This window comes from Lipophrys pholis (assembly GCF_963383615.2).
Source record: "Lipophrys pholis genome assembly, chromosome: 20".
NCBI classification, from domain to species: domain Eukaryota; kingdom Metazoa; phylum Chordata; class Actinopteri; order Blenniiformes; family Blenniidae; genus Lipophrys; species Lipophrys pholis.
The window spans coordinates 8,342,051-8,368,286 of record NC_137648.1 but is presented as its reverse complement, the minus strand read 5'-3'; the positions used below and the strand labels follow the sequence as shown (position 1 = coordinate 8,368,286).

At 44.5% G+C, this 26,236-nt stretch overlaps 1 protein-coding gene across 1 annotated transcript in view; it reads left to right on the top strand.

Annotated features, from left to right (window-relative positions):
- The first annotated feature begins 2,421 nt into the window (after positions 1-2,421).
- zfhx4 (zinc finger homeobox 4) overlaps positions 2,422-26,236 on the top strand; it is an 82,852-nt gene continuing 59,037 nt past the window's right edge. Inside the window, exons 1-2 of the mRNA XM_080489845.1 lie at positions 2,422-2,548; positions 23,439-25,959. Of these exons, the coding sequence (XP_080345971.1) occupies positions 23,485-25,959 (2,475 nt within the window). The 5' untranslated portion in view covers positions 2,422-2,548; positions 23,439-23,484. The remainder of the gene's footprint in view (positions 2,549-23,438; positions 25,960-26,236) is intronic.

Below are 26,236 nucleotides of genomic sequence, written 5' to 3'. Positions count from 1 at the left end.
CAGTTCTCTAAATCCGCTTTGTACTTTCTCGTTTTTTTTTCTCGCTGAAAACAAATAAAAATAACAAACACATCTCCGCTGAAAATATCAACAACGCTGACCAATTTAATCTCTAGAAAGTGGAAAGTGAGTACATCCTTCCTCAGAAATGAAGACGCTCGCAGAAAAAAAAAGAAAAAAAAAAAAAGAGGAAAAAATAATCACGCTGGTTTATGTCTACAAAACTCCTCCGTTTAGGTGCGCAAAGTCGCAAATGGCGAGTGTAGGTCCTCTCCGTGCAGCTCTGGGATGATGGACGCACGGCCCCTGTGGAGGTTTTTTTTTTTTTTCTTTTTTCTTTTTTTTTTTTTGCGCGTCCGCTGCTGTAGCGGGTCGAGCGACTCTCCAAGCCGTCTGCGAGCGACGCCTCCCAGGGTTGACAGGCTAGAAACCCCCCTGGAGGACAGGGAGGCAGCTGCAGCGGTAGCGGCAGCAGCAGGAGCCTTGGATCCGGGTGAAAAGTGACGCCTCTGTTCATCACCTCGACCCACCCACCCCCTTTGTCAGAGACCTTTCTAAACCCAGAATAAACACCCTGGGGTCGGGTCGGGCTCGGATCTCTTGGCTTCCTAAGGATCCAGTTGGTATGGGTGCAGTCCAGTCAATGTGGCTGCAAAGTAGACCGAGCACTTCACTTGCCAGCAGCAGCCTTATCATCACATCCCAAGCCCCAGCTCATGCAGTTCAATTCACCCCCAGCTTCGATTTTTTCCATGAAGGCGAACAAGATCTCTTGATTTTCTCCCCGATTGAGACTGTGTAAAGTCTTCCCCTTGCCCCAAAGCCTCTATTAAGAAACCGGTGGGAAAACAGTAAATGGTTTGCATTGAAATGATATAGGGCCAAAAGAGCGATGGACTTTGTAAAGACACTAAATGTAAACGCCAGTGAATTGAGCTTTGAATAGAGAGGGGGGGGGGGGGGGGGGGATTTTTGTGTGACCCTGTATTGGATTTTGCAGTCTGGCTCTAGTGAACCCACACGGGGCCTCAGCGGTCCCGAAAGGGCAGAGATGACTTTCTAACATGTGGTGGATTACTGACATGCTTTCTGGCTTTGATTTCTCAGCTCGAATGTTTATAAGTGTCACATATTCAACAGATCGGGATGCAACATATCCATCTTCTCTGGGAGAAAGAAAACAGTTCATATTGTCCAGATATAAATAGACATAAATGTACATCGAGGGGTGTATGAATTAAGTACGTGTGTGACTGCTTTTTGCGCTTTTGTACATAAATTATTTTACCTATAAAATGTATTTTACACAACGTACAAGCCCGTATTGATGCGCAGCACAAGACGGTGTTGATCACCCTCCGGGTATTTTTCCTTTATGTTTTCATCCGCAGTATTGATCACAGGTCATTTTCACAAAGTTCATTTGGCGTTCTTTTTTTATTATTATTATTATTATTATTATTATTATTAATTTCTGAATACAAACGGGAAAAAGATCATCTTTGAATTCGGATGTGGGCTACATTCACACATTTCTTGGAATCTGCTGAGGCAATACATTCTGCGCTTCTTGTGAATTGTAATTCACATGTGTTGTCATAATCAATAAAATCAGGCTGATGTGGTGCGTGAAAAGCATCACGGACAGAGACTAATTTCATATTAGTTTACTGCATTTTGAAAGGAAAAAAAACAAGCCGGATTCATTCTTCGTATCAGAAATAAGCGCCTGAAAAAAAACTTTATTTTTTTAAAAATACAAAAATATGACTTCCAAGTGTTTGTAAGTGATTCTGAGTCCAATGTTTGGATGGAGGAAGCGGTTGTCCATTGTTCTACGTGTGATTTAGCCCTTAGAGAGAAGCCGTACAAAAGGATTTTCTGCGCGCATGGACCAATGCGGCCGCCAGGGCTCCGTGTGCGCGTCATTTGCAATGTGGAGACTGTTGATCAACTCACTAATTACACTTCTCTCCTCTCTCTCCCTCCCTCTCTGTCTCTCTTTTGCTCCCTCCCTCTCTCTCTCTCTCTTTCTCTCGCTCTCTCTCTCTCTCTCTCTCTCGCTCTCTCTCTCTCTCTCTCTCTCTCGCTCTCTCTCTCTCTCTCTCTCTCTCTCTCTCTCTCTCTCTGTCTCTCTACCCATTCCCAGAGTGCATATCGGGAAATAGACACACAAAGACATGCGCACTCAACTTAATCAGCCATTTTTTTAAACAGGGCTAAAACGATAATAATTAGCAGAATAAAGACATATCGGATTTTCATTTCCTTTCCTCCGTTTCCCGACCCCCGTCCACAAGAGAAACTGCGAGGCAGCCCGTCGACACGTCGTTTCACCGCCACCGGAACCAAAATAAGGGATAGCTCTCTAAACGCTTGACATTTGTGATTTTACCCGTTTTCTCATTATAAAGTTGGAGGATTATTGTAATTTTCCCTGTTTTTCCACATTTTTACTGTCCAATTACGCAAGCCGCTGGATGTGACTGTTTTATAAAGCCAAGAGCAAAGAGAGAAGCGGAGGTGACGGTTTTGGAGGGGGAAGAAAGTAAGTTTTTTTTTCTCCTTTCCACCTCTCCCTTTAACTTTTATTGAGTACTTTGGGGTGTGTGTGTGCTAAATTTAGGGGTCGGGTATCGATTATCTATCTCGCTGTTGGATCTTTGACACTGGGGTGGTTCGGATAACAGGTGCTGGGTGTTTTTTAGTCCAGAATAAAGGCGAATATCGTGATGTTAGTGCAACTCCGGTGCTTTGGCTCCGGTGAAACGAGCGACTGACAGGCTGGGAGGCGTTCTTACGCATGTGTCCGTAGTGCTTCATTGCGATACCACGTCCAGACCGGGCTTTTTGCAAAGTTTACGCGAAGGTTGCTGGGGTTGTATGGTGTACAGATACATGTTAGATGCTACGATACACGGAGAGCGTCCCCCTCTATCTCTCTCTCTCTCTCTCTTTTCTTTCTGTGGCTTTGCAGTGCGGATATGGTGCTGCTTTTCCAGGAGTCCGATCCCCCGGACATGTCCGCTCTCAGCCTGTTTCCATCCGAGGTGTCCGGATACCTCTTTAACATACTCATTTTCTCCCAGTTTCAGTCTTTAATCATCACATGCTTTCATTTCAAGACACATTTGAGACACAGTAGCGCGTAAAGCCAGTGTGTTTACCACGTCGGGGTTCCGTGCACCTTCCAGGCAGACAGCCGGAGTGCTCCGTCTCCCGACACGATCCCCTTCGTTTGAATAAGTGCATATCTCTCAAAATGCCGGGGTGAGACCTGTGTCAGAGGATCCCTACCCCCCCCCAAAAAAAGCACCGTGCATTCTGCTAACCCAAGCTTATATCCACCTTTACCTGCTGCGTTTCTAAAGTAGTCTGACTTTACCGAGGCGTGGGTGGCAGCGTCGCCCGGGAGGGAGAGCGATCGCTGGGCTGCTGATTGCACGGAGAGTCCCTCTAGAGCCAGCTACTCCAACTCCTCCCGCACAAGGATCAGATTGTATCCCGAAGCCACACTCCTTCTACGCTTTTATTAAGGTTAAGATAGTGAGACTCCGCTTTTCATTCATAATCTGTAAATTCCATTTCCACACTCGGTCCCCGTCGAGATCGATGCGTTTGGACTATAAGTCCCTGATAGAAATAGTCTTTCTGTTATTTCCCAGAGATGCTGCTTGCGACATCCTCTTTAAGGTGCGTGTTAGTGCCGTTTTGTTTTATTTCAGAGAAATCTGAGTGAAGAGGTAGTGGCTCTCAGGTGTTTTTGCGTCCCTTTTTGAGGGAGGTAGATAGACTTGGCTCGGGTTGGGACGCGACAGTGACGGAGGGGGGGTGGTGGGGGGGGGACATCGATCGCACGGGAGGAAAAAAAAAAAAAAAAAACATCAGGGCCAAGGGGCCAGTCAGTCTCCAACCCGGGTATGTAACGGTGTAGTGAGCGCGTGTGTGTGTGTTTCTGCGCGTGTGTGTGTGTGTGTGCGTGCATGAAGGGACTGTATACGCTCCAAGTGAAAGGTGCGCCAATATGATAGGCGACCTTTTACAGGATTGTCTCTATTTTTACACGGGTTTTCTTGCGGGACTTTGGGTGAGGGCTTCGGAGCGTATTTATCCCTGGAAATGAGGACTTTTAATTCAGTTTCTTCAAACATTTCACACTTTTTATATACGGAACACAAGCCTACATTTTAATCAAGAAATGGGATTTTCAATTGAATGTGATAAAGCGATTCAAGACCGTTATTACTATATTATCATTATTATTGTTATTATTGTTGATTTTATTTTTTTATTATTATTGTTATTATTACCTTTAATTATTATGACATCAATTTATGTTTACAAATTTAAACTAAATATTTTTTTAAAAGATGCTTACTTTTCCCCTCTGTTCAATGTTAACTAATCTCCAATCAATTTTTTACATCGATATACTGTGAGCAGAGATACTTTTTGCGGCACTGTGGGTCTTATGTTAACTCGTATGATTGCATCTGCATAAAATTATGTTTTTCAAAACAAAAATATGAAGCTTAGGCCTAATAATGAAAACATTTAAATCTCAGAACAGAGAGGATCCTGTCTAATTGCAATGAATTTCATCAGTTAATGATGGTATTGTCTCACTTTATAATAACAAAAAAAAATCTACTTTTTTTTTTAATTTAGTTTTTCTTGTCTTGCAAATGAGATGATTTTTGAGGTTTGCAGAAGCACAGGCCCGTTGTTTTTGTTTTTCTGTGCTGGTTGTCTTAGGACTATCAAAGACTCGGTGTGTGTATCTTTTTGTGTTATTTAAGCTGCTTGCAACGCTCATTTTACCCGTAGCTGTAAAAGGAAGGGAGGGATAAAAAAAAAAAAAAAAACATATAGTGTGAAAGATGGGCAGACAGCCCTGCGAGGACAATAGCTGTTGGCTTGAAAATGCTTCTTGATTATTAAAAGCTAATGCATTTTCAGCTTTGCAGCCTTCATTAAGAGTGCGGATGGAGGGGGGCGAGAGGGATGAAAGGGTACTGGGAGGAGGAGAGGATGGGAGGGAGAGGGAGACAGGGGCTGAGTCTGTCCTATAACTCCTGGGTCTAAGACACATGCAGCTAGAAGATTGGCTCGGGCCTCTCCTAGGGGTCGACAATGTGTCATTTCCACCCGGCTAGATTGCCCTCTGCCTATCTGATATTAATGTGCAAATCAATATTTCAGGGATTAAATTTCCCTTCTTCATTTTTTATGGTTTCTACCTCAATAAGTCTCCCGTCTAATAGAGGAGGCTGGATGATTTAGAAGCCTTTGCTGCAGAAAGAGAGAGAAAGAAATAGAGAGGAGATTTGCAACAAGGCTATCGCTGCATTTTAATGTTCTTCTCCGTGGATCCCCCATAGGCCCTTAGTAAGGAGGGCTATATCGCTGCTTTACACTGTAAAGACAGCCAATTTGGCTAAAAAGGCAGAAAGGGAAAATATGAGTCCGGTTGAATACTTAAGACGCTGTGGTAATCCGAGCAGCAGGTATTAGTGAAAGGGAGCTTCCCCTCTCAAAGAGACACACACACACACACATACACACACACACACACAGAGCTACATCCAAACCTGCATTACCAGCCGTTATGCCTCAGCGAGCAGGATAGCTTACCACTCGCTGGACCGCTATGACAATATGTTTTTTCTTCTTCTTCTTCACCGCTCTTCACCTTTTTTTTTTGCATAGAAGCCCATCGACATCCATTGGGGAGATTTACTCTCCTGCGTAATAACATCTGGCGTGTGTGTGTGATAGAAATGAATCACTCTGACACAATGACCTGCGTATGATTATTGGGGAAGGGAGGAGCGTATTACCATAGTCATAATGCTGCATCTCATTGAGAGTCAACTAAATGAGCTTGGACCCTCTGACTCCCAATAGACATTCATTAAGGGACAGTGCTCACAGAGGCGTCTGTCTACCAATAGGTGTGTGTCTGGGCATGTATGTTTATTTAATCCTCCTTCCTGTACCATCTGGTGCGTGTGTGCATGCGTGTCCAGCAACAGCACGGTGTGAATTTCCCTCCACTCGGCCCCGCGGTTCCCCTCATTCAGTTTTTTTGCAGGAGAGCAGAGTAGACTGTTTTTAACATACCCTTGATAGGTAGAGTGTCAGCGATTGAAAACAAGAAAAGAAGGAGAAAGAGACAGAGGAAAAAGCACAAAAGAACTCTAATTGTAGCACGACCGCTTGGCTTCCTCCCTGATTCACGGCCATTACAATGTGAAAAGCACAACCGCCTGTCCTCCATTATCAAAACGGGAGGCCTACACACTTTCACATCCATACGCACATACTCGCTGGAAGGGATCATGTAGGTTTTTTTGTGTGTCTTATCTTTGGCTCTGGTAACTGTTCCCTGATCACTTGCTTTCTATCGATTCAGTGTTGAACACATAGAGCATTTTTTGAACATGAGAGATGAGTGAATGAATTTACAGTGTAACTAATTCTCCATATTTTAGGTTTCTGAGTTAAAGCACGATAGGTAAAGTCGCTGTCAAAGAAATACAACCGTAACATTTTTTATTTTTATATTTTTTTTTGCTTGACTCTCCTGGGCCAAGTTGTCTTTTTTAGACTCTCTCCTTTACAGTTTTGTGGATTTTTTTTCTTCTTATTTTTTTATAGATTGTCTTTTATGCAACATCTATTATGCAATTGTTCTAAGTGTGTAGTTTTTGAAGCTAAGAGCTTTTTAGCAAGTGAGCGCGCGCGCGCTCGTGTGTGCGGTGTGTGTGTGTGTGTGTGTGTGTGTGTGTGTGTGTGTGTGTGTGTGTGTGTGTGTGTGTGTGTGTGTGTGTGTGTGTGTGTGTGTGTGTGTGTGTGTGTGTGTGTGTGTGTGTGTGTGTGTGTGTGTGTGTGTGTGTGTGTGTGTGGACTCAGGGGGGTGATGACGGTCTGCAGTCGCAGTGTCAGGGTCTCCTGGCTCAGAGAGGCCTGTATAGGGGAGAAGCTAAGAAGTTTGCTGCAGCTCAGCATTATGTCTCAAAGAAGGGGGGCTTCCTGTGTCAGCCCTGGGGCACCACCACTAACACACAATTTCTCTCTATCACACACACTGAGCGAGTCGCGGAGGAGGGTTAAAGACTTGGAACGAGATCAAGCCTCTCGGTAGCTCCCGGGGAGGGTGCTTGTGAATATGCGAGTTTTAGTGTAATTAGCACTTAATTATATTAACATATGCAAATTGTCAGGCGGAGAGCTTGTACTGCCGGTGGGTATCGGCTGAGATACAAGTGACTCTATTGTACCACCACGGCAGAAAAGAGAATAATGGGTGTGTAAGGCAACCAGCCAGCAGCCAGCCAGCACCCCTCCACCCCCCCCACCCCCCCCAATGCTAGCACATAACCAGCTAGCTCATTTAAGTCTCTGGCTGGCCACTTTGCCAAATTTCATTAGTCGCCATGACGACCTTGCTAATTGTGCTGACTAATGTCCCTTGTCCCTGACCTGTCGTCAGTTGGGATGGGTGTGCACCCCCCCATAAAAAACATGAGAGGGTTAGAGAGAAAGAGAGGCCCGACTGTCCAGATTAAACCAGCTCACAATGACTCCTATTTACACACGTTCCGCTTGTACGAGCATTTGCATATTCAAAAATACTCTGCCATCTTTCCTGGTCGGCTCAGCGTGTGTGTTTGCATGTGCACTTGTGCACAGGCAAGGTTGGGCGCATGTGGAAGCAGTGTGTCGGGGGGGGGGAATGACAAGAGTTCATTTGTGTATTGTGTGTGTGTGTGTGTGTGTGTGTGTGTGTGTGTGTGTGTGTGTGTGTGTGTGTGTGTGTGTGTGTGTGTGTGTGTGTGTGTGTGTCATTTTTTGCGTGTCACATGTGTAACACATATTCTGTCTGCGGAGCGAGACTGAGACTGACGCTAGTTTTGTCCCGTGTAGCAGCATCGCTGAGTTTGTTTTTGATTATTGTACAAGACTCAAATCTTGGCAAAAATAAGCCCAGGCCAAAATAACAGGGACACGGGGTTCTGCCTCTGAAACTTTCTACAACCCTTCTTTTCATCCAATATAAATATCTAATTACAACACGTTTATGGCTACCCCACATCCAAGGAGCAGGGCCTTCTTTTTAAGGGGGAGGGTGGACAAACATTTAATGTTCTGTGCTTCCCGATAGCCAAAGGTGGGTAGAGATTGGGCCTCGTTGGTGCTACTAGTGCTTGCATGCTAATCCTGTTTTTTGACAGGAACGTAAACTGATATAATTGCTTTTCAGAGGCAGGAACGGCAGTTTATACAAGTGTGAAAGCACGGGAAAGGGGATTAGCATTATTTTGCATAATGCTGGGCAGGCGCTGAATGGGGCATTGAACGCTTGACTGGGTGACAGAGATGAAAGAGAGATGAAATGCTCTACCCCTCTCCTCTCTCTCGCCCTCCCTTCTCCCCTTGCTCTTCCAGTCCTTGTGTCCCAGGCCACTAGCACTGGAGGACTGACTGCGTTTGCTGGAGAAGACCCCCGGAAACACCAGACACCAGTGTTTTGGGGTGTTTGTTCGGATGCCAGCAGATGGAAGCTGTCATGTGAAGCAATATGTATGATAATAGAGTAACTGTGGAGACTGGTAAACTCCCTAAGCCTCCGTGTATATACTAAACTGCATCCCTAAAGCACTGGAGTGTACAATTATGTAGTGGATGGATGTGGCTCAGGTAGCATTTACATGGAAGGAAGGGAGCGGCTTTCATGGATCAAATCAAACTACACTGCACTTACATTTTCCTTTATTGAGATGTTTGCTGAGGATTTGATCGGATATCATCTGGGCAGAGGCATCTGTGAAATTGTGAGGCAGGTGTGTTTTGTATGAACGCCTGCGTGTGTGTGTGTGTGTGTGTGTGTGTGTGTGTGTGTGTGTGTGTGTGTGTGTGTGTGTGTGTGTGTGTGTGTGTGTGTGTGTGTGTGTGTGTGTGTGTCTGAGCTCCGGCGGTAGTTGTAGGACGGAACATGAGGGTGGTGACGCAGCTCAAAACTGCCACCGTGACTTCCATATGACCCAGCTCGACTTTGTAAGTAATTTATGATCAACCGTCATCATTGCTATTGCATCTGGTGTATGGAAATGATCCCGGGTCGAGGGAGGGGCGTGAGGTTGGGTGGTAGAGAACATGAACAGCACAAAGGCCGGTGTGGCCTGTTTTTGTTGTCTCTCATTGGACAGGATCCTCTTTCTTTGACCTTTTGCACGCCTTCCCTCGCCTTTCATATGCTAATTCTGGACAGACCCGAGGAGGAAACGTGCTGGAGCTGAGTGGAGGAGGACAAAGACTCCCTCTCTCTTTCTCTGCCTCCTTTCCGCACTATATCTCCCCTTTTCTTGCTTCTTCCCCTCTCAAGCAACTTGACAGACTTGGGCATGAAAGGAAGTGAGTGCTTAGTGGATGGGAAAGGTGGGGATGGCATTCTCGCTGTGACCCGCACCACCTGTGAGGATCAAGTGTGCTGCACTGATCCGCGGTTATGTGTATGTGGAGTTTTATTTTGAGTGGCCCTTGTGGTGTGTATTGCAGATCGGTAATCGTTTGAGCCACGCCGCCGGTAGTGTTATAGCGCAAGCCCGAGTCAGTTGAGGAGTGATTTGTTGCTTTTCCAGTGAAGCTAGTCGAGTTGTCATACAGGGTCTATATTTCTCCCCGTCTCTCTCGGCTCTGCCAACTCTATCTCCTTACAACCAGTAAAAAGTACTGTCTCTAGCGGGGTAAAAGGATACTAATATAGTTACTACAACCCTCCCCTAACATAATACTCCCGCACACCACTGTTGAGCATGACGTGTTTTCAACGTTCTTTTGGCTCTGTTATGGGAAGGGGGCATGTTATCTGTAGGAAATGTAATTTTTGTCCTCATTGAAATCGTTCATTATTGAGCACGGTTATCTAAATGTTTTTGTTGCTGTTGGTCCAACGCCAGTCAGGATTGCGTTACCCTTGCTCTCTCGCTCACTCCCTCTCTCATGTCTCTGTGACAGTCTCTCGCTCCTTCTCCCTCCCTCTCTCTCCTTCTCTCTCGCTCCCGCTCTCATCTGGCCAAGCCTTCATCAGTCTCTTTAGGGAAAATAGAAAGAGGGGGATTTTTCTCTTCCCTCAGTGCTCCGTCCCGTTCTCAGGCTCTCCTGCCTATTTTGCATTAGCCATCTCGTACAGGATATTAACCATGGAAAAACACGGGTCTGGGTATTTCATTTAGAATAATATGTTTATTCTTTTCATTTCAAAGTGGAAACGGTGGGGGGATTTCATCGAGTGGGGAAAGAACAATCGGGGCCGTGTGTTCAAGCACTCTTTTTGTTTGATCTGAGGTCCTGTGGGCCCTGGGCTTGGCTGCGATTCCCAGGTTTAGGTCAAATGAAGTGGGCCTCATCTTTTTCTCATACTGTATCGTGTGCTTTCTCTGCATGTCTGTCTCTTGTTCTCTGTTGCGCTCTGTCTCATCTTTCATATGCATTTATGGGTGTGCTGTCTGTTGGCAGTCAGGTAGGGACGAGGCTTAATCCCATGTGTTGATTGGCCAATTTGAACGGAAAAGGAAACTCTTCCCTCACTGATATTTTCAGAACTTTTCTTCATTGCTGTGCAATTCATGTTCATGCTCGATTTTTTTATTTTTTTTGCACATCAATGTAGATTTGAAGCTGCGGTTACCTTTCCGGTTCTGACATTGTTTGTCCTCTATAATCCTTGATGCAGTCACTGTGAAGGACACTTGCTCAGCCCTTCAGGTCCATGTGAGTGCCTCAAAGTCCTCTTCTTACATACTTCCACAAAGCGTTCAGCAGTCTTTTATTTTAGAAAAAGCTTCGTCCCGCTTGTACGTACCAACGAAATAATGCGCAGTACAAAAGGTTATATTCTGCATTTTATCGATTGCTCTTAAAAGTGTTTTTGGATCTGCAAAAGCTGGCGAGATGAAACTAAATCCAGAAAACAAAATATGCACAACTATCTCATCCGAACAGAAGTTAAACAAGCTGAGTGAAGAGAGGGAAACACTTGATGAATGACTAAGCTTCTCCAGGTTTGAGAAAAGACACACCACAATAGCACAAGACATCTCATGACAAATGATACATTCTCTTCCTCGTTGGCTAAAGACAAAGACGAGGATTGAAAAGGCAAAGAGGGCAGTCACAAGACACGCACACAATAATAGACCTTCAGGAAAGATGGCAAAAAAAAAAAAAACTAGCTTCAGATATTTTTTCAATCGAGATCATTTCTATCAAAACATTTGTCTTACAGCGTATTTCTTTTTCCTTTTTGATTTGTATGCATGTCTGTTAGTATTGGCATTTGCTTATGCGTGCAAGAATATTGGAGGTATGTGACATGATTGGCGTGTAGTATTCCTGAAGGCAAGCGCATGCGGATATCAAGGCCATTGGCAAGGCTTGTCAGGGAGCAAGTGGCTAATTAATTATGCATGACTTGTGGTCTTAAACAAACAGTGTAATGAGAGATGAAATGAATTTACACAAATAATTTAACTGAAGTTGCATGGAGATTATTATTATTATTATTATTATTATTATTATTATTATTATTATTATTATCATTATCATTATCATTATCATTATCATTATTATTATTATTATTATTATTAAAAGTTATCTTTGGAATCAATAAGAAATACTGCTCGGCTCCCGAAACCCAAATCCTTCTTTTCAGGCGCATGCTCAAATACTCACCAATGCAGTCACGTCAAATATGAATATTTGTGCTCCATTTAATAACTGCAGGATCACATTAAAAACCAAAAGAGAAAAAAAATAAGGCTCTTTCATTTTCCAGTTCAGGGATCAGTCTGATCTAATACCAGCAGCAGGTAAGCATGTGTCTCCATAACTCCCACAGGAGAATAGAGCAGCACTATCCTTTCTCAAAATCCTGCCTTTTTTTCTGGTCTAGCACCATCTGTGGAATACTCTTTAATTATTTGCTCTTAAAAAGAATAAAACAAAGACTCCCTCTTTTTTTTTCTATGACAGTAAAGAAGAAGAGCAGAACAGTCGCAGGAATGTTCTTGTATATGAAATTGCAGGTATTACCAGGGGTAGTTTTGTCAGCGGTTTCATTGATGTATCAGCTCTCTGCACCTAGACTAAATAAAGAGGGGAGTATTTGCTGTGTTTTATTCCAACTCAGATGAGCAGATATAGGGAGACTCTGGAAGAAACTGTTAAAAAAGCAAAGCATTTGCCAGAGAAAGGACCTCTTCGTTAATACAGTAACTAAACAAGTGTCATGATGTGGTGACGGATGGCGGCGGCGTCTCATCGGCTTGTTGTGCACGCTCCCCCTTTTAGGATAGTTGTTAAACGAAAGTCAAAATTTGTCTTAAATACACTGGCGCTGAGCAAAATCTTGCTCTTTTCAGGATATCTCAGGTACTGTTTTAAAATCAAGCACCATTTGATTGCCGCTTCACTCTGCCGTGAGCATGGTCTATGTGCGTTTAAAAGAGAGTGAAAATAGGAGATATTGCTGACTATGTTCTTCAGTTGCCTTGTCATTGACCTCCACGGTCCTCTGCTTGTCACATAAAGGGCAGCGGAACGTGTATATGTGAACATATGAGTACAAAGGAAAACCAAAAGGACGGGGAGAGAGAGAACGCTTCCGCATTTATGCTACAAGTTCAATTTAAATACCCTTTCTTGTCACTTATATCTAATAGTAGTTATTTCTTCCAGTGAACAGTAAGTTAATGGGTCCATTTCATCACGTTTTCCTCTCAGCAGGCTGGCCCTGGCTTTGCGTGACATAGTGTTTATTTGATAAAGGAATATTGCACTGTTAATCTAAAACCATGCTAATTACATCTGACAGTTGTTTGTTTGTAGCAAAATCCAATTAAAATGTACACTTTTCAACTCCAGCGCTCATTTTTCTCTCTCCACCCCCCATTCTGTTTTCTTCCCTCCCACAGTAACCAGAAAAAGAGCCTATGATGGCATAAATAACAACTGTGCTTTCCTTGTGGTTTTTGTGAGAAGAGGGCAAACTCACAACAGCTGTCAGAAAAAGGGGGTTTGTTTAAAAAGTAAATGGCTTTGGTCTAAAGTTCATTTGGAGACCTCTCTAATTAAATAGAGAGCCAAAAGCTTAAGTTAATTAGTAATTCCCTGGGTCCAGAAATTAGACCTGTCACGAGTATTGAAGCTCTTGGAAAGCCAAAAGGTATGTGTGTATTGTGTGTTTTTCCACAAATCCCTCATTCCTGCTCCCATTTTGGTATACAAATGTGGCTAAACGTCCGTTCATCTGTGCAATTCCTGTTGCAATGTGAGCACATTTCCCCTGTCGAAATGCTCAAGACATTAATGGTCTTTTTTGTGGCGTGTCAGAGAAGTGCTCAGGAGATGTTTAAGTGAGGGGCACATAGCTCGTGGCGTCAGTCAGGATACCTGCCCTATGATTATGTTTATGAAGATAATAACAGGGCTAGGGTCCCGCCGAGTACCGTCTTTAGAAAACAGTAGGGGTTTGAACTTTAAACTTTATTGTTACCCATGGAAAAGAACTGCAAGATTCGGTTGCCATGTTTAAGAAATGCCTGTCTTTAGCAAGGTGTCTGTAACCTTTTTATGAACTGCGAAAACACAACTTTTCTTTTTTTCTCCTCTTCTCTTCTCTTCTCTTCTCTTCTCTTCTCTTCTCTTCTCTTCTCTTCTCTTCTCTTCTCTCCTCTCCTCTCCTCTCCTCTCCTCTCCTCTCCTCTCCTCTCCTCTCCTCTCCTCTCCTCTCCTCTCCTCTCCTCTCCTCTCCTCTCCTCTCCTCTCTGTGACTGTTTGGACAGATAAGCACAGGTTAAGCAAACATAAATCAGCTGACTCTGACACACTGAAGAGACAAGATGTCCCTACCTGCCCAGGCCATAATAGAGTAATAACTACCATTTGAAGCAAACAACAAAAACACAGCTGTGGTAAAAATGCATTGACTGAAACATACGATCCTATAAGTGACTCTACTGCCAGTATGTTCTTGGTCACTCGATGCTGATAGACGCCTTTCACCAAATAGGGCAACATTTGTGACATTTTCCTGAAAGAGAATAATATTTTTTGGCAAGGCCTAACCAGTAGTGCTACACAACTTTATAACTTAATAATAGGCTACAAAGTACCAGCAGGACCTCCTGCTCTTACGAAACCGATTAAAGTGATGGAAAAGTACTCTATGTTGTTTCAGAGTGTCTTGCCAAGTATTTAAAGAACATGTCATGTATATGCTACTTTGAGTCTCAAAATAAGTTACACATATGAGTTGTTTAACAAGCGTTGCACAGATCATAGCATGAAATAAGCAGAGAATCAGAGGCTCATGGTAGCTGATACAGTATAACCAGTCGTTTATATTTGCCAGGTGGATGTGAAATGCCTGCGTCAGAGACTGCTCTCTGTGTCTGCGAGTGTGTGTGTCTATCCTTGACTGACGTGGACAGTGTTTGCTTAACCTCTTCTGCGCTGCATGACCACGGCCTTGTCAGTTTAAGTGTGTGTGTGTGTGTGTGTGTGTGTGTGTGTGTGTGTGTGTGTGTGTGTGTGTGTGTGTGTGTGTGTGTGTGTGTGTGTGTGTGTGTGTGTGTGTGTGTGTGTGTGTGTGGGTGTGTGGGTGTGTGGGTGTGTTTGTGTGTGTCCAGTAATGGCAGCTTTCATTTTTCATGTTCCCAGCAGTATTTTCTTCCAAACAAACCTGCTGAGAGGCAGAGTGAGAGATAGCGAGGGGGTCTGGATCAACACAAATGAGTGATATTTGTAATTTTTTCCTGGGCCGGCGTATACTTGTGTGTATCTACACACAACCGAGAGAAACCGTGCATTTTAGATATTTTTCAAGCATTGTATTTAGCAGGATTAATAATTTCACATGGCAAATAATCCCTCCCTGCCACCCCCTTGCTGTGTTATTGCAGAGAAGAGGTGTGTGTGTGTGTGTGTGTGTGTGTGTGTGTGTGTGTGTGTGTGTGTGTGTGTGTGTGTGTGTGTGTGTGTGTGTGTGTGTGTGTGTGTGTGTGTGTGTGTGTGTGTGTGTGTGTGTGTGGTCTCATGCTTTTGCCTCATCCAAAAGATAAGGCTGTGATTTATGTAACAGTTAAGCCTTTTCATATTGTGTACGTTGTACCTTACAAGAGCATGATGAGCAGGCTAGATTAATATTTATTTAGCGCAGGCAAATCAAGGATTAAGCAGTCATCATTTTAGCACTAATCCATGTCTCTGGTGAGATGCAGAGACAAAGAGAGGCAGATTACTAAACGCATAACGCCGCAAAACAACAATTAGTTGGCAGCCTTGGTTGTCTCAACTGTGCGGAAAAAGATGTTGGTGAACGGACACCCACACAAGTTGCATTTTTAAAGAAACCATGGCTGTTTTTCTTTCATTTTTATTGTTGTCACTATTTGCCTGCCTGTCCCTGACTTTTAACTTCCCATTCTCACCCTCCCTCTCCTCAAAGAATCCCTCATTGAAATTAGCGGTGGTGTGTCTGATTCACTCATCTGACGTAAATGTGTCTCATGATCTTTCCACTGTCCGAACACACATGCACATGCGCACACACTCAGATACACACACACACACACACACACGGGTCGACACACATGCATGAGCAATGAATACTTCTTTCTTAGCACCGACCACGTGGGAGAGGGACAGTTTGCTTAAACTGTGAGAGTCTGTGTATTTGTGTGTGTGTGTGTGTGTTGCAAATTACTTAGGAGTCTGTAAATAAAATTACATTCTTCGCTAATTAAGTTAAACTGCTTTTCTGGAGATGTGGCAAAAAAAAAAAAAAAGGATGAAAGTTCCCTGTGTCTTTTTGAGGTTTTAATGTTGGATTTCTGTGCGTGTGTGAATGTCGGTGTGTATTTGTGGGTAAATGAGTTTGCTCTTCTCACTCTCAGGTGGCAACCGACAGAGATGCCGTGTGTTTGTGTGTGTGTTCCGGGATGTGTTTGCTAGTTCTATCCTCAAGTCTAACCATATGCAAAGTGCCAAACTTAGCCTTGCAAAACAGATAATCAAGAGCTGGAGTTGGAATTGGAAAGAAAAAAGTGTGTGACTGCGGTTGTCCGTGTGTGTGTGTGTGTGTGTGTGTGTGTGTGTGTGTGTGTGTGTGTGTGTGTGTGTGTGTGTGTGTGTGTGTGTGTATGTTGTCTGCGGGGGGGGGGGGGGGGGGGGGGTGGGGGTGGGGGGGGCGGGGGGCACCTCTTACATACGGAGTAACAACAAGCAACAGCGAAGGGGCAAAAAGAGCATTGGGGAGCTGCTGCAGTGTGGCGGGGGGGTGATATGGGAGGGGCGGTGGGTCTGAACCAGATGTGAGGGTGATTGAGAGAAAATAAAAAGAAGAGATAAATAAAAAGAATGAACAGACAAGTCGTGCTGTGATAGAGAAAAACGGCGAGAAGCAAAGAGAGAGAATGCCATCCTCAGTTCCCCTTTGCCCTCCTTCCACTCTCTCACCCGGCCACTGAATGTTAATGGCTTTTTTGCCCCCAGCTCGCCCCCCCCTTTTACGCGCACACACATATATCCCTCCCCGTGGACACTGGCGCATTGTTTGCGGCAGTGCTTCTATTCTTTCAAACTTAATTACCTTCTTGCCTTTTGTGGCGTCAGGGGCTGGAAGTTTTGCTCCTTGGCAGTGGAGGTCGTCACACATTCTTCGGCGGGTGCATTCCCTTAATCTGGGGTTTGAAGGTGGGGAGGGGGGGGCTTTAGGTTGGGGTGGTTGTTAGGGGGAGGGAGTGGGAGGAAGAGCCGAGTGGAGCTTCTACCAGCGCACACTTCTGAGGTTGTTTTAGTTCCCCTCTGTGCATGTGCGTGTGTGCGCGCGTGCACAGTCATAATAGTCAGGACATAGGCTGCCCTTTGTTTGTGCGGTTCATTTCCAATCAACCCTAATTAACTGGAGAGTGTTTCCAGATTGCCGGCAAAAGAAAAATCCCCACTTTTTTTTTTTCACTCCCCTCCGTCTTTGCTGTTTTGAGTTCGAGGAAGGGGAGGGAAAGAAGTAGAGGCATTAGCTATGTAGATTGGCTTCGCCTTTGATGCTGGAAAAATCTTTAGCGAGGGCAGTAAGTGGTGACTGCGACCCAGCAGTGTCTGACTGTTTATTTTCATGTTTCAGTTTGAGTTTAGTTTGAAATATTGCCTCTTCAAAGGCGTGAGGCCTGTGCATATATTTAGACTGGACTGTGTAAGCCCAAAGTCCATTTGTAAGAATGCTAAATCCAGTCAGAGTTGTCTTTAATCCATTAAACTTTGTCTCTATGAAGCTGTACAAGCAGCAGATAAACACAAGCACAGACACTGACCCAGGATACGCATGCTACACAAGCATCATAATGAAAAACTTAACAGGGATACATTTAACTGGGTTCGAAACGCAGTAAAAAAATCCAAATCTGTGGACTGATTCACTCTGCATTGGGTGAAAGACAACAGAGATATACTCACCTCATCCTGGTTGAAGTTAGGACAAAGGCGGGTGAAATATGACCCTTGATCAGATTTTGGGACCCATTTGTGGTTTATTGTTCAAAAAGAATAAAAAGGGGAAGCACAAGTGCTGAACTCACTGTTAGTTCTCATTTGATTGTGTTTTTACAAAAAAAAACAATGGACAGATTTGGTTTCTGCAATTTTTTCCATGACAGTTTTTGCAAGTTTTTTGTGTCACCCTGCTTTTCTTTTCTAGCCATGAAATATCAGATTGGGGCCTGGGGGGGGGGGGTCGGGTGTAATGTTACTTGTGCAACCAATGAGACCAATTTACTTGTCATCAACCAGAGGGATAGAAGCTGCATATGCATACCTGCTGCAGAAGAAGAAGAAGAAGAAAAAAAGACTACTGTCTTCGACATTTCTTCCATTATCTTCCTTTGCGCCATTTCTTCAAAACTTCTACCCGTTTTTTTGCCTGCCTCTGCAATCTTAGATTATTGATCATGTGAGGAGTAATTTTGATTTTGATTTTACTAAAAGGTGTTTTTTTTTGCAGCGCAGGTAATTTGTCGAACAAGATTCCTGTGTTAAATGGAGTGGCGCTTTAGGTGTCTGGGCCATGCCTTACTATAATGATAAGGTGTCTTTTGGTAATGAAGGCCTTTGCTCAGAAGGGAGACATGCGGAAGAGGACAGACGGACAGAAACGGGTGGGGTGAGGGGGACCTGCTGCATCCAATGTCTAATATTACACCTCCAGGCAAGAAACAAGGGCTGCATGAAACTCCTTTGTGAGGCTAAGAAGTAACGTAGACAAAAAACAGTTGGCCACGCAAATACCCCCCACCCCCACCCCCACCCACCCACCCCTTTGCAATTTTCTCCCTCTGTCTTTTCTTTTAAGACTTTAAACAGAGCGCGTTAGGTCCTCTTCTGTGATTGTGTGCATATGTGTTTGTGCATGCGTGCATCGGCGCTCTTTGATGGGTAGCTTGAGCTCCTCTTGCATTGTGAGGAAGGAGATAATTCCCCTCCTTCTTCATCCACTTCGTTTTTCATCCCTCCGTTTCTGCATGGCAACAAATAAACAGGTCTAATTAGACCAGAGTAGGCCTATTCATGGCACTGACAGTGGGAGATGGATGCAGGGGCTTTCACAGCGTCCTTTCCCTTTGTCTTTGGCTAACGCTCGGTGACATTTTGATAGAAGATTTGGTGTCAGACTGGGGGGCCACATGCTGCGAGAGAGTCGACCTTCTAGAAGACCTCAAGAAATGGACACATAGCCGTAGTTTCACGCTGTCTTATGACTTTTTTTTTCTTTTTTTTCTTGACTTTGCTGGTTCTCATAGGTCACCTAACCAATTCAGCCTGGATTTAATTTTACCAGTCATTTGATGGGTTTAAATACCCCCCGTCCCATTCCCAAACAGTATGACGTGGAGAACGGAGCTATCCGTTTTTGAAGACCGAATCACAAAGCACAGATCTGCCTAATTCCACTGTTTAGAGCGGCTCCAAGTATCCACCACGGTATTAATAGCACCGTCTGCCGTTGCATTAAAATGTCGGATGGTTAGCAATGAAGAAACTGAACCTTGCAGATCCCCATGTAAACAAAGACGGCACTGTGGCGACACTGCAATTGCAGGTTTGTCATTTAACTGGCTGCAACTCCAGCTAATGCGTGATAGTCTGACAGGAGGACAAAAATAGGAGGAGACTCTGTCATCACCAGCAACTCTTTACCTCAAGTCTGAACCGTGTAAGTGTTTTAGCATACTATGTGGTATCGATACATCTGTTACTAATAAATAAGCTTAAAAACCGAGAGTGGCCCTTCCACATATAGGTTTGTCTTATATTTATCATGTTGTGATAATGATTGTGTCCGCTTTAATGACCTCGGTAAGATAAACATTTAGGAACATCTTGAGTCTGACAGAAAGCAGAAAAAAAGTGGGAAAATGGAGAAATCCCCTGCTTTGGACAGTGTCTCTGTCTCTTGGGGAACTACTGAAAAGCAGATGGAAGGATAGGGGAGAGAGCGCAAAGAGGAGGGGGGGGGGGGGGGGGGGGGAGAGAAAAACAATAGGGCAAGGAGTCCCTTAGCCCTTTTCACCCATCAGAACTAGCAGTGTCCAAAGCAGGCATTCCAGGGCTATTATTTGCCTCTCACTGGATCTGATCTGCCACTTTAATTACCTTAGTGTATATACGTGTGTGGGTGTGCGGAGTGTCCGCCTGTGTCCGTGTGCATATGTGTGAAAGCTGGGGACATGCTTAATTAAAAAACAGAGGTAGGAGCGGCTCAGGCCATCTCTTTTGTTCTTCTTTTAAAAGAAGGGAAACTGTTTTCAGCAGCATGGAAAAACCTGAGCTTCACTGTGAGTCCCTCTCTTTTTCTTGCTCTCCCCGTATCTGTCTATCACTCTCCCACAAATGAAAGTAGCCTGGTTGGTTAGCAGAGCGAAAGAAAGCCAGTGGGGGAGCGAAAGAAGAATGTATCTTAGCTAGTAGTAATATGATCTGCCTTAAAAAGAAGTGGTTGTTGGACACTGCTGCTGTGAAGGGTGTGAAGTCTCGGTGATGTGGCAAAACAAAAGAAACCTACTAAGACAGAGCCATCAATATCTAAAATGTTATTTTGAGCACGGAAAGGTAAAGAAGGAAAATCGTGGGTTCGCTTGACAGCAAGACGAGACATCCCATTGCTCCTCCGTCACAATATGCAAAATTAAAACACACTGGATGGATGAGGAGGGCTTGAAGTGCTTACACATGGCCATATTGCACCGCATTGCTTTTCATGAGAGTGTGAGCCAAATAAAGAGCTAAGACATTTTATTCAAGATCTGACATCCGGTCTTCTGAGAGCAGGAGACAGCTACTTTTTTAGCCCCTCGAATAGGCGAAGTTACAAACAGACGTAGATAATCACTACAGTGCTGGAAACTTGTGAACTTCACAAGCATCGCGTACTATATGTCTCTCCATCGCACTACCTAACAAGCAATGTCCCATTTAGCGCCACTTATTTATGAAAGCTTTTAGCCCTGTTGTTTGCATTTCATGAAAAAGAAAAGGCAGAGGAGAGCCACAAAAGGCAGTTAGTCATATTCTGCAGGTGACACAATTAATGAACACAATTAGAATCAGAGGTAACAATGTAATGGACAGTTATGTTATTGTTGGCAGGCGGCACACATGTAAACAGCTGCTAACCTGTTAGCATTAGGGGTGATATGTCAGTGCCAAGTGCTTAACACGTTGACTTATCCATAAGACATAATTCCATACTTAAAGAGATGCATAATTCATAAACCACAGTGTTTTATGTCCGAGCTACAATTCAAAGAGGCTGCTCCCCAATGAAATAAGCAGCGAAATGACACGACTGACAAGTAGTAAATCCTGTCGTATGTGTCGCATTAGCTCTCAAACCCACTGCTTCTGAACAGCTTTACCCTCAATCACGTTTAACACAAGCCTTTTGGAAGGCGGACACTGGTGGAAAAATGAAAAATAAAGGTTGTATATGCATGGGCCCAGTATGTTGTTTTAGCTCTAGGTGAGTGTAATGGATGGTTTATGGTAAAAAGCTGGATGAGCTGTAATTTGAGGTAATAAGGGGGAAAAATGCTTTTTTTGAAGTAACAGTTTTGCTACTGCCAGGCTTGCTTTACTTTATTTGTACTATTCTGTCACACAGGCACTGCAGCTATATCTAAAATGAAGACATAAATTAGCCGAGGAACAGGCTCTCTGTGTGCGTGCAGTAATACCATGAATTCCTGTGGCATGACACACACTTTCCCTTTTTTATCTCCTTGCTTGTTTAGAATGCGAAGCTAATTGCTGCTAATGTTTTTGCAATTACAGTTCAAGTTAGCATATTTTCAGGTATGTTTGTGGACAAGGGTACATGCTGTAGACGATTATAGCTGTTATCATCTGGATCTGTGCCTCCGGTTAAAATATAACAAAAGAAAAGCAGATAAGAAGTGGAGTTTCTCAAACTCTTTGATGCAACAGATGGTTATGGCATTAGCACACTGCCGATATGTATTGTTACTCGAAGTAGAAAGGGGATTTTATTTATTTATTTTATCTTTCATTTAAAAACTATGCCTAAGCCTTACCTCTTGACATACTGACTGCAAATGCTTATGCCTAGACAAGGATATTGTCATGTCATCTGCTACCCTCCTCTTGGCACATCTATGCTGAACTGATAAGCACTAAAATTCATTTTCTGCTCCTTGCGAATTTTTCTTTAATCTCACGAATAGAGAGGCACAAAGTGAGACACACAAAAAGAAAAAATATTTTCTCTCTTTTAATCTATCACTAGTCCCCATGGAATCATCTCCGGGATATGTCAGATTAGACCTGATTATAGCGCGTGCACACACATGCACAGACAAACACACTCACACACGTTTGATTTCATTCCTCACGCTTTTACTGTTCCTCCCACTGGCTTTGTTTAGCCCTGGATTGTTGCGGATTAATCCTCTAATTGCTTTGTAGCTTTGTTGTAAGGGAGAGGCAGTGTAGAAAAAGAGAGGGAGAATTAAGCAGCAGGTGGATTGGGTTAAAGGTTAACATGGCTCTTTAAAGCTTTCTTTTAATGCTAGCTCATTTACACGCAAGCATCTGAAAGGAGCTGGTACTGTATCAAGTGAAAAGACACAAGCATGCACAACTAGTACTCATTTGTTGCATTTAGCTGAGCATGAACGTAGTCTCTTTCAAGTATCATCAGTGCTTCAGCTCTGGAGCTTTTAGTCCTTTTCTATTTTTCACCTTATGTTTTTCAGTCAGCCTCTTTTCTTTTGCTTCCCTGAGAGTTATTGGAATAATACCAATGATTAAGTAGTGAAAAGACTTTTCTGTGTAATGTGTGTTTATGGCCTAAGTAGGCTTTTTCTGCATTGAGCGTGTACAGGTTTGTGGTTCACATTTGGGCCTTGTTGTGAAAAGCCAAGAGATTGAAGTAGTGAGGGGCTGAGAGATGGGCACCCTCCCAGGATTGATAACATCTCTCTGGTATTCCAAACATCATTCCTCATGGAAGCTTAATCTCTCAGTCTTTCATTCTCTCCTTGTGTCTTTATGTCTTTCTTTCGTGTATTGAATGGGCCAACACATGACCGCTATGAATGTAAACACTTTATAATTTCCTTGCGTTATCTTTTGTTTCAGCCACTATAAATTTGACCAACAGTTAGTATTTTACCCCTTCATACTCTCAACACTGTGAAAAATCCACTTTCTTTCTTCTCTTGTGCACACAGAGTTGAACTTGTATCTTCGGGGCATTAAAAAGTTATTGGTTGCTGCCTAATTAGCAACTTCTGACTCGTAAGAACATGCTTCGACTGATACAGCAGACTAAAGGCTGTTCCAATCCTTTTTTTTTTTTTTACCTTAAAGACGAACACTGCATGTAATTGTATCTCTCATGTCAACGTGAATCACAGACTTGTATAAGCTGTTGTTTTGCCAGTCTCGCTGCCCTTGACCATATTTCCACTGTTTCCATTCTGTTTGGGCTTTCTTGCACGAGTAGATGGATGTCAAACTATCATTCTAGCATTTGACACTAAATTATAGAAACTTATTTGTAAATAATATTATTTTTTTCTGAGATGACATTTCACCCTTGACTAGGCGCACAAATATTACAAACATATAACTCCTGGAAAAGGGGCAGAATCTGCACGATTAAAAATCGTATTTAGATAAATCCATCTTATCCAGTTGAGGCTTACAACCTCACATTTAGCAGCTGCATTGAATGTGGGCTGAAACTATCTTGGAATTAATTAGAATAAAATTAATGATGACTCAAATGTTGCTTTTAGTATCTATTGTTAAGCACAATTATTAAATCTCTCTCTCTTGTTTCTTTTTTCCCCCTAACTCAGGTCCCTGTTGGGCTGGATGAGATGAGATCCCTATGTAGAGATCATCATGGCAACTTGTGACTCTCCCCCTATGGTGTCGTCACGGCAGCAGGAACATGGTGGCCAGAGGCTGGATGCTGCTGCTGAGGACAACTCGGTCAATCCCAACAACAACCAGTCGTCACCTGCCGCCACTGGAGAGCCTGAGAATGGCCTTGGAGAACCCGTTGTGAGCCCACTGAGGTCCACTACTACCCCCACCACTGTCAGTGCAACCACCGACCTTGTACCTGAACAGAGTCGGAGAGAAAGCTTTACTACCGGTAACAAAGGGAGTGTTACTGGAACTTTACCAGGAGGAGGAGGAGGAGGAGGAGGAGGAGGAGGAGGAGCAGCTTTGGGTTCAGACTGTTCTGCCCCTGCCACATCCCCTGTGGCACCGGCAAAGGAGATCCCGTGCAACGAATGTTCTAGTTCCTTCTCCAGTTTACAAAAATACATGGAGCACCACTGCCCCAACGCCCGCCTGCCTACTGCTGGAGGTCACGAGGAGGGTGAGGAGGTCGAAGGTATTTTAGAGGAGGAGAGTGAAGATGAAGGAGACCGTGGGGTGGGTGCTGGAGAAGCAGGTGAATTGAACAGCGAGATGGAGTTGGAAGAGGATAGTGATGTGGAGAACCTGTGCGGTGAGATCATCTACCAGCCCGATGGCTCTGCCTTCATCCTGGAGGACTCCAAAGAGCAGCGTGGCAACCAGGGGGGGCTCCCTTCGGCTCTCCAATTCAGGAGCCTGCTGTCCCCCCAGACCTTCCCAAACGTCCAGGCCAGCAGTGGTCACAGCGGCCTGAGCCCAGGGGGGGATCGGTTGGAGCAGCCCGCTGCACCCATGTCCTTCTACCCCCAGATCATCAACACCTTCCACATCGCCTCATCCCTTGGGAATAATTCCCTAGCGACCGACCACCCCTCCTTCCCAAATACCTCAGCTGGAGGGCTGGCGGGTGCTGGTCCTGTGTTGCACAGTTTCCGTGTCTATGACCTCCGCCATAAGAATGACAAAGACTATCTGAAGGCGGATGGTGCAGCCAAAAACTCCTGTGTGTCCAAAGATGTCCCCAACAATGTGGACTTGTCCAAGTTCGAGGGCTGCGTGGCCGATGGACGGCGGAAGCCTGTGCTGATGTGTTTCCTGTGCAAGCTGTCTTTTGGCTACAGCCGCTCCTTCGTGACACATGCTGTCCATGACCACCGCATGACCCTGAATGAGCAGGAGCAGAAGCTGCTGAGCAACAAGCATGTGTCTGCCATCATCCAGGGTATCGGCAAGGACAAAGAACCTCTTATAAGCTTTCTGGAACCAAAAAAACCCCAAAACTCTGTGCTACCCCACTTTCCCTCACCTGCCAACTTCCTAGGGCCAGACACGGGGCTCCGCGGCTTGTGGAATGCTTTCCACAGTAGTGGGGAGAATGCAGATTCCCTTCAGGCTGGTTTTGCCTTCCTGAAGGGCAGTGCCAGCAGCTCCTCTACTGACCAAACCCCCAGAACCAAAACCATGCCAAAGGCTGAGACCAACCCAAACCTCGGGGGAGGGGCTGGTGCCCAGAGAACCCCCAGCGGAAGTTCTGCTGCTGCTGCCACTGGTGGCAACCTGGAAGGTCTGAACTCTGACAGTGACTGCAAAGGCCACGTTAGGAATACATGCACTTTGCAACCCAATGGGCCGGACCTGAGCCAGTACCCGTCTATCAAGCGGGAGCCCGGTACAGTGGGAGGAGAGAGTCCAGAGCAGGATGAGGATGCTTACTCTAGTGGTGGTGGAGTAGAAATGGAGGCAGATGAGGAGGAGGAGCAGGCCATGACCATGGCGATGACAGGCCAGCGGGCCGACAGCACCAGTAGCAAAGATTTCCCTCTCTTAAACCAAAGTATTTCCCCCCTTTCCAACAGTGTGCTAAAGTTGAGTAGTGATAGCAAAGGCCCTGCATCCTCCTCCTTGTCATCCCTGCCTGTGCTGGAGATGGAAAAAACCCGCTTCTCCAATGCCCTGGCTGCTGCCAGGGAGCGGGAGAACAGCAACGACTCGACCAGTGAAGGCATGGCAGGACGGGATAGATTATCCCCATCCTCCAATCACCTTGATATGATGATGTTGCGCAGAGATGACGAGAGTCCTGGGCCTCTACATCCACACACAGGAAACCCTAGTACGCCTGGAACTCCAGGGACTCCTGGCACCCCTGGGCCAGGGGAGGGATCACCGGGTAGTGGGGTGGAGTGTCCCAAGTGTGACACAGTCTTAGGATCCTCACGGTCTCTTGGAGGTCATATGACGATGATGCATTCACGAAACTCCTGCAAGACGCTGAAGTGTCCAAAGTGTAACTGGCACTACAAGTACCAGCAGACACTGGACGCTCACATGAAGGAGAAACATCCGGAGTCTGGTGGCTCATGTGTGTACTGCCGCACAGGACAGCCTCACCCTCGTTTAGCCAGAGGAGAAAGCTATACCTGTGGATACAAGCCTTTCCGATGTGAGGTCTGTCCATTGTTTTGGAGTCTACTTATTTGGATCTATACTTTCAGAAATTTTAAAATTGATTCACATTTTTTTGTCTTTATCTTTTCAAAATTGCTAACGTGGGTTTTAATAATTGTAATATATACAATAATATTGACATGAAACATGTTACAAATTGAGTTTGAAGCACAAGCATTTGACCGTTTATGCGACCTCTATAGCAGCATAGCTTTACTCATTAAAAATGTAACCTAAGAATCAAAAGAAGAAGCTGTAAAATGCCTTTTGCTTATTG